This window comes from Astatotilapia calliptera, chromosome 3, assembly GCF_964374335.1.
Source record: "Astatotilapia calliptera chromosome 3, fAstCal68.1, whole genome shotgun sequence".
NCBI lineage: Eukaryota > Metazoa > Chordata > Actinopteri > Cichliformes > Cichlidae > Astatotilapia > Astatotilapia calliptera.
The window spans coordinates 84,919,174-84,931,272 of NC_137424.1; the positions used below are offsets into that span (position 1 = coordinate 84,919,174).

Genomic DNA, 12,099 nt, shown 5'->3' on the forward strand with positions numbered 1-12,099 from the left:
TGCTACAACTCTGAATTATGCCACATTCAGAAGTTTGCAGACGACACGGCCATCATGGGGTGTATCTGGGATGATCAGGAAGAGGAGTACAGAAGTCTGGTGAGGAACTTTGTCGCATGGAGTCACACAAACCACCTGCAACTCAACACCTCAAAGACTAAGGAACTGGTTGTGGACTTCGGGAGGTCCAGAGAAGGTCCACTGCCGGTTCAGATAGAGGGGGAGGAGGTGGAGGTGGTCAACAAGTACAAGTACCTCGGGCTGTGGGTGGACAACAAACTGGACTGGTCATGCAACACAGAGCACCTGTATAAAAAAGCCCAAAGCCGACTGTACTTCCTCAGGAGGCTGAGGTCTTTTAACATCTGCAGGAAGCTCCTGAGGATGTTTTACCAGTCGGTGGTTGCTGGAGTACTTTTCTATGCTGTGGTGTGCTGGGGGAGCAGCACAGCAAAGAAGGACTCATCCAGGCTGGAGAAACTGATCAGGAAGGCTGGCTCTGTGGTCGGCATGAAGCTGGACACTCTGGTGACAGTGGCAGAGAAAAGGACACTAAAGAAACTGCTGGACATTATGAACAATGCTGGGCATCCTCTGCACACGGCCATAAAACACCAGAAGAGTCTGTTCAGTGACAGGTTGCTTCTCCCCAAGACAAGAACCAACAGACTTAAAAACTCCTTTGTCCCACACGCCATCAGACTGTTTAACTCCTCTCTGGAGGGGAGAGGGAGGAGAAACAGGGGGATAAGGGAGGGGGGAACAACTAAGCTGTAGGTGCTTTTCTACACGGTGCAATATTTGCAATATTTGTTTTTTGTTTTGTCTTTTTTCTTATATTTGACTGTGCAATAATCACTGTGCAATATACTCACTCAAATGAGCAATCCTATTTATCCATATTGTATATTCTGTATCTATATATGTGTATATATGGTGTATTTATGCTTATATCCTTACTCTCATTGCCCTTAATGTATCTGTAACATGCAACTTCTTTCGGTGCTTTGCTACTGGAAACTGAATTTCCCGGAGGAACCCACCCGAGGGATTAATAAAGTTTCATCTAATCTAATCTAATCTAATCTAATCTAACTGCTCACGCTGTACTTACACTTCCATTTACCTGTCCAGGAGTTACACCTTCACTTATAAAGTGTCACCCAGGTGTGTCTGTACCATCAGGATCTGCAGCTTTTATTCGTACCTGTCTGGTGATTTTCAGGTGTGAATGTGGTCACATGACGTGCATGCAGTTTGTTTCCTGTTTAGTTGTGAGTAGACGGTCTGAAGGATTCCATCTGGCTTTGAGTCTTTATCTGTGTGTGTGTTGTGGCGCCTCCTGCAGGCCCGTGGGTCACCTGTCACACACAGGTGTGTAAACACAGCAGCTCGTCAGCGCTTTAACCAGACGTTAAATCACCGCCGCTCACATCATCGTGTCAGCTCGCCTGAGGTCAGGGGTCACCACTTCCTGCCTTTAATTAGAGTCCTTTGAGCTTCACACACACTTCACACAGTGAGGATCAGAGATGTTAAACCCACAGACACACAGACAGGTGAGCATGGCGCCGCCGAGGCTGATGGGTAAGAGCAGGTTACAAATGCTGCGCCGCCGCTCCGTGTGTCTGTCTCCATCTTTATGAATCGAACATGGCTCCTCCCCCTCTGTTTGGTGATGTCAGCTGCCAGGCAACGGAAGCTCTCAAGGGTCTTCTTGTTACTATGGCAACCGCATCATCTTTGCCTCTCATTCTCTACTTTCCCAACAGCTACCTCGTTTCCTCGCTCTCTGCCGAATGCTTCCCTTCGCTCCTTAAACTCCTCCCTTCCTTCCCTTCCTTCCTTTCCTTCTTCCCTGACCTCCCATGCCAGACTGATCTGTGATCTGGAGGAGGTTAGACATGAATAATTAATGTTATTGCTATTTTGTGGATTATAGATATTTGATGTGAGGATGAGTCATTGATGTAACCCCTCATCGATAGTGACATCATGGTAATAAAGAGTTAATAAACACAAATATAATGATCTATGACAGACAACCTGTGTGATCGATGCATTGGTAAACCTGTTTAACAAGATTATGAGGACGGTGTCAGAGCTCCTCAGGGGGTCTGGATGATCCACAGAAACCCACAGAGCTCCGTGTGGAGGCTGATGGAGCCCTGTGGGCTTTCAGGGGTTGTTGAGGAGGTTCCAGAGGGCCTCCAAGTGTTTGCGAGGCGGCCTGAGCAGATAGAAACAGGGTTAGAGGAGGTTTCAGGAGTTCGCCTGGAGTTTGGAGTTCCTCCCTGTTCCTCAGATGGACTGCAGGGAGTCCTGGTGATGTGTCGGAGCTCCCCGAGGAGGTCCAGGAACAGGGACAGTGGAGGTGTCTCAGCTGTGGGGACAGGGTCCTCATGCTAACAGCTAATGCTAACCCCGATATGTTTCACTGCAGAAGTACCGTTACCAAGACGATGAGACTCCACCTGTTGATCCCAGCCCCGGTCACATGACCCAAGGACGCAGCGTTGAGCTGAGCCACACACACCTGGACGGATACACACACCCCGCTGCAATCACAGTACGTGCACACACACACACACACTCATATGCACACTGAGTTTAGTGTGTTTTAACCATCTACTATCAGTTGTGTCAGTTTTTTTCATTGGTCAGGTTTTTTCTGACAAGCTAAAATAAATTGGTCTGCACAAATAATTCCAGATGTACAAATATGACACAAATGATAACTCATGTAAATGAATATTTAATTCATTGTTTCTGGTTTTGTGTCAGTGTGGATGCAGTTCTTCATCTGACCAACAGGGGGCAGCATCAGCCCGCCTGCAGCTGTGACTGAGCAGGCGTGTGGTGTGTGGTGCTGTGATGTAGCTCGGTACAAGTGTAATAATAGAACACCATCAGCAGCAGAGTGACGGGGTCACAGGGTGTGGAGCTGACTCATCCTGATGTCACACGGTCAGAATCCCTGGAAAGGTCCTTGAGGAGGCTGGAGGGGGTCAGGGTGACTGTGCTCAGAGGTCCTTGTCCAGGTTTTAGGTCCTGGAGGAGCTTGTTAGGGGCAGGTGAGGGTCTCTGTGGGGGCTCTGAGGTGTTTCATGTGTCCTCAGGTCTCTGAACATGTTCCAGTGATGTCTGGGGTTTGATCTGAAGGTTTTAGGGTCCTGGGATCACTGATGAGAGATTCCAGGTGTTTAGGAGGACCGTTGTGTGTCAGAGGACGTGCTGGATGATGCTTAACAGGGTTTAAGCGGTTTTATCAGGTTTTGAGGGTCTGAACTTAAAGGTCCTTGGAAGCTCAAAAAAAGAGTGCAGGGGCTCACCACAGGGAGGCTCCAAAAGGTTGGAGGGCTCTCAAGGAGCTCTGTGGAGAAGTGAGGAGGTCTGTGGGAGGTCCTGTCACATCCTCAGGTCTCTGATCAGAGCTCCGCTGTTGAAACACTTCCAAAGAGCTGTTCCCAGGTCAGATCTGTGCACTGGGGTCGCTGTGATGTCACAGGCAGCAGGTGAGGTCAGCCCCAGTCCCCCGTCCCTCATTTACCCCATCATTAATATTCACAGAGAGAGAGAGTGAGGTGGTGGGGGTCAGGCCCACAGCCACAGGGACCTCTCCTTGCTTAATTACTGACACACACACACAGTGTGGGCCGCTCGTGCCCACTCTGAATCTGATGCTCTGCCTCTCTCTCTCTCTCTCTGTCGCTCGTCACCATGGCAACGGCAAGAATGGCAGAAAAGGGAGAGATGAGAAGAAGGGGATGTGGGGGTGGTGTTGCCATGGCAACAGCATTAGCCTGAGTATGTGTGTGTGTTTGCTGAATTACCCCCCCAAATTTCTCTATGCCCCCCTCCTCCTCTTCATCTTCATCTTTTATCTCTCTCTCTCTCTCTCTCTCTTGGCGATGGTGACATCACAGAGGGGAGGGGATTCCTTCAGAGAGCGAGGGGCGGTGGTGGTAGAGAGACACAGACACAGAGAGAGAGGGAGAGAGGTGTGCAGTGAAGCATGAGGAGGGTCGAGCGAGGAGAGAGAGAGAGCGGAGGAGTGATGAACAGCCTCTCTCTCTCTTCAGTTTTCCTCGCTCGTCCCTCCGTCTCATTTCTCTCCATCAGGAGCAGGATGCTCGCTCGCTCTCTGTGAGCTGTCGGCCATGTCTCTGCGCTCCGTTAACGGGATCCGACGCCTCGCAGGGTTAGCGGGTTTGTGCTGAGCGCGACCTTCCTCCTCTCTCCTTCTTCTTGGTTAATTATTCATCCGTCTCTACGCCGCCGCTCTTTATGTAACTGCTTGCTGAGGAGAGAGACAGGAAGTGATGTTCGTGTCCGTGTGGTACGCCAAGAAGATGGGACGACGATTCATCAACAACGTACGGAAAGCCAAGAGGCACAGGCAGAGGATGATGGTAGGACACCTTCATTTTATAGCCCTCATTAGCACGCCATTGGCTCCACAGGCCAGGGGGCGGGGCCTCCGGCCAGGCCAATCGTGTGGTAACCGAGGTGAAGTTTGAGTGAGTGTAATGGCCGTCTGTGTGAGGTGGAGGGTAAAATGTGTAGCTGTGGGCAGGTTTCAGGTTCATGGATCCATCCAGATGTCAGACGCAGTGACATCACCACAGCTGGATCCTGTTTAAATGACATGTGTAAGTACCGATGAATATCACGGCGACGGTTCACACCGATCCAGCTGTCACCACCATCATCATCGGCATCATCAAGCCCCAGAGGCCTGAAGTCCTTACCTCTGCTGACCGGCACTGTGAACGCAACGCGATGCGTTTGAGGGACCGAGTGCATCTGCCTCCAGCTGTGGGAACCGCTGCATGCTGCATGCATGTGTGAACTCCATTTACCATCGTCATCAGATCTGTAGTTAAACGGGGTGTTAAGTGTGTGTGTGTGTGTGTGTGTGTGTGTAAAGCTTAATGAAGAGGACGTCCCGGTGGTGTTTGCCTGCTGTCCTGGTTTCATCACTATAATGTTTAAATACAGCTCATTGAAGTGTGATCACATGACCACAGGCTGTATGGCATCACAACCTGCTGGTCTGTGTGTGAAGCTCAGGCCTCTAACTCGGTGGATGTTTCTCCTCCTGCTGTTCCCATAGTGACTGCAGATTCTCGTAACTACAAAATTCAATTCATCAATATTTGTATTTTAACCTTTGAGAAACAAAGATCAAGAAACTGAAAAAAATCCATCAATGCAGAGAGGTCTGTTAACACATAGTGAGTGAGAAAGGTGACTGGAAAGGAAAAACTCAATGCATCATGGGAATCCCCCGGCAGCCTACGTCTATTGCAGCATAACTAAGGGAGGATTCAGGGTCACCTGGTCCAGCCCTAACTATATGCTTTAGCAAAAAGGAAAGTTTGAAGCCTGATCTTGAAAGTAGAGATAGTGTCTGTCTCCTGAATCCAAACTGGAAGCTGGTTCCACAGAAGAGGGGCCTGAAAACTGAAGGCTCTGCCTCCCATTCTACTTTTAAATACTCTAGGAACAACAAGTAGGCCTGCAGAGCGAGAGCGAAGTGCTCTAATAGGGTGATATGGTACTACAAGGTCATTAAGATAAGATGGGGCCTGATTATTTAAGACCTTGTATGTGAGGAGCAGGATTTTGAATTCTGGATTTAACAGGAAGCCAATGAAGGGAAGCCAAAACAGGAGAAATATGCTCTCTCTGATTGTGCATGCAATGCATAATAAGAAACAGAAAGTTAGCGGCCATCCAGGTCTTTATATCTTTAAGACATTCCTGCAGTTTAACTCATTGGTGTGTGTTATCTGGCTTCATGGACAGATAGAGCTGGGTGTCATCTGCATAGCAGTGTAAATGTATGCTATGTCTTCTAATGATGCTGCCTAAGGGAAGCATGTATAATGTAAACAGAATTGGTCCTAGCACTGAACCCTGTGGAACTCCATAATTAACCTCAGTGTGTGAAGAGGACTCTCCATTTACATCAGGGGTCCCCAATCTCAGTCCACGAGGGCTCACCCTGGGTCAACACACCTGAATCACATGATTGGTTCATTACCAGGCCTCTGGAGAACTTCAAGACAGGTTGAGAAGGTAATTTATCTATTTAAATCAGCTGTGATGGATCAAGGACACATCTAAAACTTGCAGGGACACCTACCCTCGTGGATTGGGATTGGGGACCCCTGATTTACATGCACAAACTGGAGTCTATTAGATAGATATGATACAAACCACTGCAGCACAGTACCTGTAATACCTACAGCATGTTCTAATCGCTCTAATAGGATATTATGGTCGACAGTATCGAACGCTGCACTGAGGTCTAGCAGGACAAGCACAGAGATGAGTCCACTGTCAGAGGCCATAAGAAGATCATTTGTAACCTTCACTAAAGCTGTTTCTGTGCTGTGATGAGCTCTGAAACCTGACTGAAACTCTTCAAATAAACCTCTGCAGATGATCTGTTAGCTGTTTGACAACTACTCTTTCAAGGATGTTTGATATGAAAGGAAGGTTGGAGATTGGCCTATAATTAGCTAAGACTGCTGGGTCTAGAGATGCTTTTTGAGTAAAGGTTTAACTACAGCCAGCTTGAAGGCCTGTGGTACATAGCTGATTATTAGAGATAGGTTGATCATATTTAAGATCGAAGAATTAATTAATGGCAGGACTTCTTTGATCAGTTTTGTAGGAATGGGGTCTAAAAGACACGTTGATGGTTTGGAGGCAAATGGCAAGCAGGTCTGGCCTGGATCTGGTATCAAGCCGGCACTGCTGGCATGGTAAGATGTATGTCATCCAGATATGGGTCAGTCCTGGCATAGATTGTAGTGTTTATGTGATGGCATGCCATATCTGGTTTGATTGTGGTTTGGTGTATGTGGCCCAGGCTCATAGAAAACAGGTCTTCCCTGGATCCGGCATCAAGCTGGCACTTCTGTGTTATGGCAGAGTGTATGTCAACCACATGTGGGCCAGGTCTGGCAATGATGGCACTATTTATGTTCCTATTTTTTCCTATTTTAGTTAGAAAACCCAAATGCCATGTTGCAGTGCTATACTGCTATGGTAGCCAACGTAGTAATTATTGAAGTTAACTCAGAAAGATCAATTGGAGAAAAAGAGTCTAACTTAACATCAATGGTACTAAGAGTAGCTGTAGATAATATTACATCTGTGGGATGATTTTGAGTAAACTGCATTAAGAAGTTCATGGAGTCATTACTGGTTACCTGGACTGGATCAGCTGGGTCTCCAAACCTGCAGCAGGTTTAATGTCTCTGATGGATCCTGACCTTCAGCGTTCCTCAGCTCAGCTTCATTCATTCAGGAAACGAAGCAGGTGTGAAGGATGTGATGGTGATGAAGATGAAGGGCTCCTCATCTTCAGCGTGTATACCAGATCAGTAACAGCTCAGCTTGTGAGGACTCTGCACAGCTGCTCACTCACAGAGCTGTGATGGATGTGAGAAGATGGTCCTAAACTCTGAGAGCAGCAGAGTCACTGTGAGGCCGAGAGACATAGACTCACAGTAAGAGAGAGAGAGCGCTGTCAGGGGTAACGAGGAAGAGATTTAGTTGATTCACACAGATTAAACCTCTCTGTCAGTCTACCTCTCTCACCCTCTCTCTGTTTATTGTTTGTGGTGTGTTTTCTGGTGTGTGGTGTGGTGTGGCATTGAGGGTTTGTTGGAGGTTCTGGAGGGAGTGCTCTCAGCTCTGAAGTTCAGCCTGGTGGTGGTTCTGGTGTGAGCTGCCAGGTGAAGGAGGTTTTATAAAAGTCCAAAAACTCCAGTCCAGCTTTCTGATCACTCTCAGAGTTTTTAAGTGTGCCAGTGACATTTTATTACTGCACTTTTCTCAGATTACAGGCTTAAACAGGACTCCAGGATCTCCTGTATGGAGACGCTGAGAGCTTGAAATGATCGCTGGTTTGGGTTGTTTGTGCTCCTTAGAAAGCAGAGAGGGTTCGGGCTTTCTCCTCTCTGTTGTGGTCCCACAAATGTCAGCTCAGTTTTATTTAATAGCCCAGAATCACAAATCAAAGAGATGCCACACGAGTTGGAACAATTCAGCATCATATACGTGGTTATTACTGAGCTCCGGGAGCCCCTCCTCCTAAACTCAGGTCTGGTTTGAACGTTCTGGTCTCAGACTCTCAGCGTATGCAGATGATGCTGTTGTAACTAAACCAAGTGATGAAACGTTTCTGAAACACAGTATGAAACATTTGGAGAAACCTCCTCGGCCAGAATAAACTGGGTCAGGTTTATGGTGAGGCTGTGATGGTGGGGAGAGGACTGCAGAGGACTGTGTTACTGTGGACTCACCTGGAAACAAGGATGGTGCTTTATTAGGGAGTCATGTTTTGGAAACGGTAGAAGCCAGACTGAAACAGAAATGGATCTTACCTGAGCTGTCATTCATGAATAATCTTGCTGCATCTGTGCTGTGGCATCGTCTGTCTCCCGTGGACCCTCCTGTCGACCTTTATTTGCCAAACTTCAGTCAGTAATCGTAGACTTTTTTGGACCTTCTTCACTGGGTCCCACAGAGTCTTCTGTTTTTACCCAAGAAACAGGATGGAGGTGAAGGACTTATTCACCTGGCCAGCAGAGGGCTCTGCTCTCTGTACAGAGATGGTGAGTGGCCCTGAGGACTGAGTGTGGAGGCCGGTCACAGGGATGGTTCAGACTGGCTGTGGGGGGTCTGGGCCAGGCTGAAGGACTCAGTGCTGAAGGAGTGTTTCTAATGACTTTTCATCTAAGACTTTTACTAAGAGCTGGTCACATGTGTGACTCTCACGTCTGGGTTTCTAAGAACTCGTTATGTTTGGGACTCGTTTTAATGTGAAAATTCTCATGTGGTAAAGTGTGTGGACCAACCGTGGAACAACCGTGGAACAACCGTGGACCAACCGTGGACCAACCGTGGACCAACCGTAGACCAACCGTGGACCAACCGTGGACCAATCGTAGACCAACCGTGGACCAACCGTGGACCAACCGTAGACCAATCGTGGACCAACCGTGGACCAACCATGGACCAACCGTGGACCAACCGTAGACCAACCGTGGACCAACCGTGGACCAACCGTAGACCAACCGTGGACCAACCGTGGACCAACCGTAGACCAATCGTGGACCAACCGTAGACCAATCGTAGACCAACCGTGGACCAACCGTGGACCAACCGTGGACCAACCGTGGACCAATCGTGGACCAACCGTGGACCAACCGTGGACCAACTGTGGACCAACCGTGGACCAACCATAGACCAATCATGGACCAACCGTGGACCAACTGTGGACCAACCGTGGACCAACCATAGACCAACCGTGGACCAACCGTGGACCAACCGTAGACCAACCGTGGACCATGCTCCTGCTCTGTCTGCTGCACTCTGTGTCTTCCTGCCTCTCTCGCCCTCTCCCTCTCTCTCTCTCCTGCTGTCAATCTGCCTCTCTCGCCCTCTCTCTCTCCTGCTGTCAGCCTGCCTCTCTCGCCCTCTCCCTCTCTCTCTCTCTCCTGTTGTCAGCCTGCCTATCTCGCCCTCTCCCTCTCTCTCTCTCCTGCTGTCAGCCTGCCTATCTCGCCCTCTCCCTCTCTCTCTCTCTCCTGCTGTCAGCCTGCCTATCTCGCCCTCTCCCTCTCTCCTGCTGTCAGCCTGCCTCTCTCGCCCTCTCTCTCTCCTGCTGTCAGCCTGCCTCTCTCGCCCTCTCTCTCTCTCTCTCATCCTCTCTCGCCCTCTCCCTCTCTCTCTCTCCTGCTGTCAGCCTACCTATCTCGCCCTCTCTCTCTCTCCTGCTGTCAGCCTGCCTCTCTCGCCCTCTCTCTCTCTCCTGCTGTCAGCCTGCCTCTCTCGCCCTCTCTCTCTCTCTCTCTCTCCTGCTGTCAGCCTGCCTCTCTCTCTCTCTCTCCTGCTGTCAGCCTGCCTCTCTCGCCCTCTCTCTCTGTTATATAAGTGTATTGGAGCTGCAGCGTCTCCAGAGATGAGCTGAATGAAGTGAACTGTGTGTTTTAGTGTTGATGCTCGAGCCTTCAGGGACTGAAGCAGAGTTCACTGTGTTACTGACACACACACACACACACACACTCTCACACACACACACACACACACACACACACACACACACACACACACACAGGTTTACCCTCATCGTGGGCATCCTGCTGTATCTGGCCCGTTGGTCGTCGCCTGTTTCTGCCTGATTTTAAATCTTTGATGCTTGATAACTTCTCATGTGAGCGTCACACAGACACGGCTGATGAATTCATGAACTATTAACAGATTCATATCGCACAGCGAGCGCCTCTAAAACAACAGACAGAGGCACTCTTTAACAGAGCCTGCTAACTAAATTACATCACTGTGTTTCCACGGAAACGACCCACAGCTCAGGATAATGTGATTTCCACACTGAGCTGTGATAAGAACACAATATTCTTTATTAATCATATAAACTGCAGTCATGAATGTGTGAACTCACACCTGTAAGCTGCTGAAACGCTCACCTGTGCCAGGCCCGTGATGTCACATGTTACCATGGTGACTGTGGAGGTTACAGGTGTGTGTTTGTACATAGTGGGGGTGTCCAAATTCATGGACTGCATCCTCCTGAGGACGTGTTTATAGAGCGATTAAGTCACAGCGACGCGACGAAGGCTGTCCAAATTCGTAGACTCCTCCGAATGCAGCCGACAAATGCGTCCTCCTTTTCCCCGAATTTGAAGGATGGGTCGGGTGAGTCCTTCGTGGCCCACCATATCCCAGAATTCATAGCTCGGCCCAGCCAAACTCCAGTTTCCAACAATGGCGGCCGCTGCTAAGTTTTAATATTACTCTTCTTACTCTTTCTGGGTCACAAAATAAACTTTTAACATATTTTCAGGCGAGAAAGTAGCTGTGTAAACATCAAATATCTGCTCGGTTTATCAAGATATCGCATATTTGCAAAAGTGCTTCGATGTTTTCAGAGACGTCTGTTACCCACCAGCTCGATAGGAAGCCGGGAGCTCGAGGGTCACTAGAGCTGCCGAGAACGGCACAACTCCCGACACATCATTTTCAGATCCCCGTGGACTTTTGCTACTCAGGTTAAACGTGAAATATATAAGTCACTTAGACAACCTAAAAATGTTATTGTTGGGCTTTTTCAGTGTTTTGTTTGTTCGTGAGTAAATCGGTTTGGCTGAGATTAAAGTTATTAGATTAGATTAAATAAAACTTTATTAATCCCCCAGGTGTTTTCCTCCTTGGTTTTCACACAGCTGACTAAACGTCAAACAGAAAACTGATTAAACAGAAGTATGAGACAGTCGAGAGTTTACGCCAGTGTCCTGTTATATTTTGTCCCACGTAGACTTCGAAGGCCGGGTCCTCAGGAGGATGCAGCCCATGAATTTGGACACCTCTAGTGACTCTGACTACATGAATTTAAACGTGCATAGTTCAGACACCTGATAGGGTCTTTGTCTGTGAACAACAGCACGATGAAAACCGTCTGCAGGCTGGGACTGGTGGTTCCGTCATGTTGGTTTAATGTAATGTAAGGAAAACAGGGGCCTGGGGCCCCCTGAAAACAGACTGCAGCCGAGGCCCTGAAGCACCCACCTACATTAGAGCCTCAGTTCCACTGGGATCTACTGGACAGCGTGCACACGTCTACCACTGTTTAACACATCAAGTTCTCCATTGTTGTGTTTGTGTCACACACATGACATCACAGGACTCGTGCCGTGTTGCTATAGCGACCCCGACGTTGGGTTTGTTTGTTGTATGACAAACATTTTAAATAGTGACATAAACAGACTTTCAAAGAAGTGACTGAGGTGGGACTCATCTGTAACAAAAACCAGCCGTAACCAAGTAAAGTCAAGTAGAACCGAGTAGAGTACAGTAGAGCAGGTGCTAGTTAGCTAGCTAGCTTAGGTGGTGGGTTCATGGAGGTCCTGATCCCTTCACTCTGGTCCTTCTCAGGCTCCAGCTGTGTTAAAGACCTCCATCAGTGTGACATGGGTGGAGGTTAGGTGGAAGTTGCAGATCAGTGGGTGAAGATGCTTCAGCTCTCTGAGCTGTCAGGATACAGATGTTGTGCTCCTGTAT

The 12,099-nt window shown here is 48.5% G+C and overlaps 1 protein-coding gene across 5 annotated transcripts in view; it reads left to right on the forward strand.

Annotated features, from left to right (window-relative positions):
- dlg4b (discs, large homolog 4b (Drosophila)) overlaps window positions 1–12,099 on the forward strand; it is a 45,244-nt gene that overhangs the window by 16,419 nt on the left and 16,726 nt on the right. For 2 of the 5 annotated variants that reach the window (XM_080299543.1, XM_080299545.1), the window contains one exon: window positions 2,444–2,569. The exons of 2 other annotated variants lie outside the window; for them this stretch is intronic. In XM_080299543.1, the coding sequence (XP_080155669.1) occupies window positions 2,444–2,569 (126 nt within the window). Of the gene's footprint in view, window positions 1–2,443; window positions 2,570–3,930; window positions 4,413–12,099 lie in introns of those variants that run through there. One more of the 5 variants, XM_080299546.1, reaches the window with a different exon arrangement.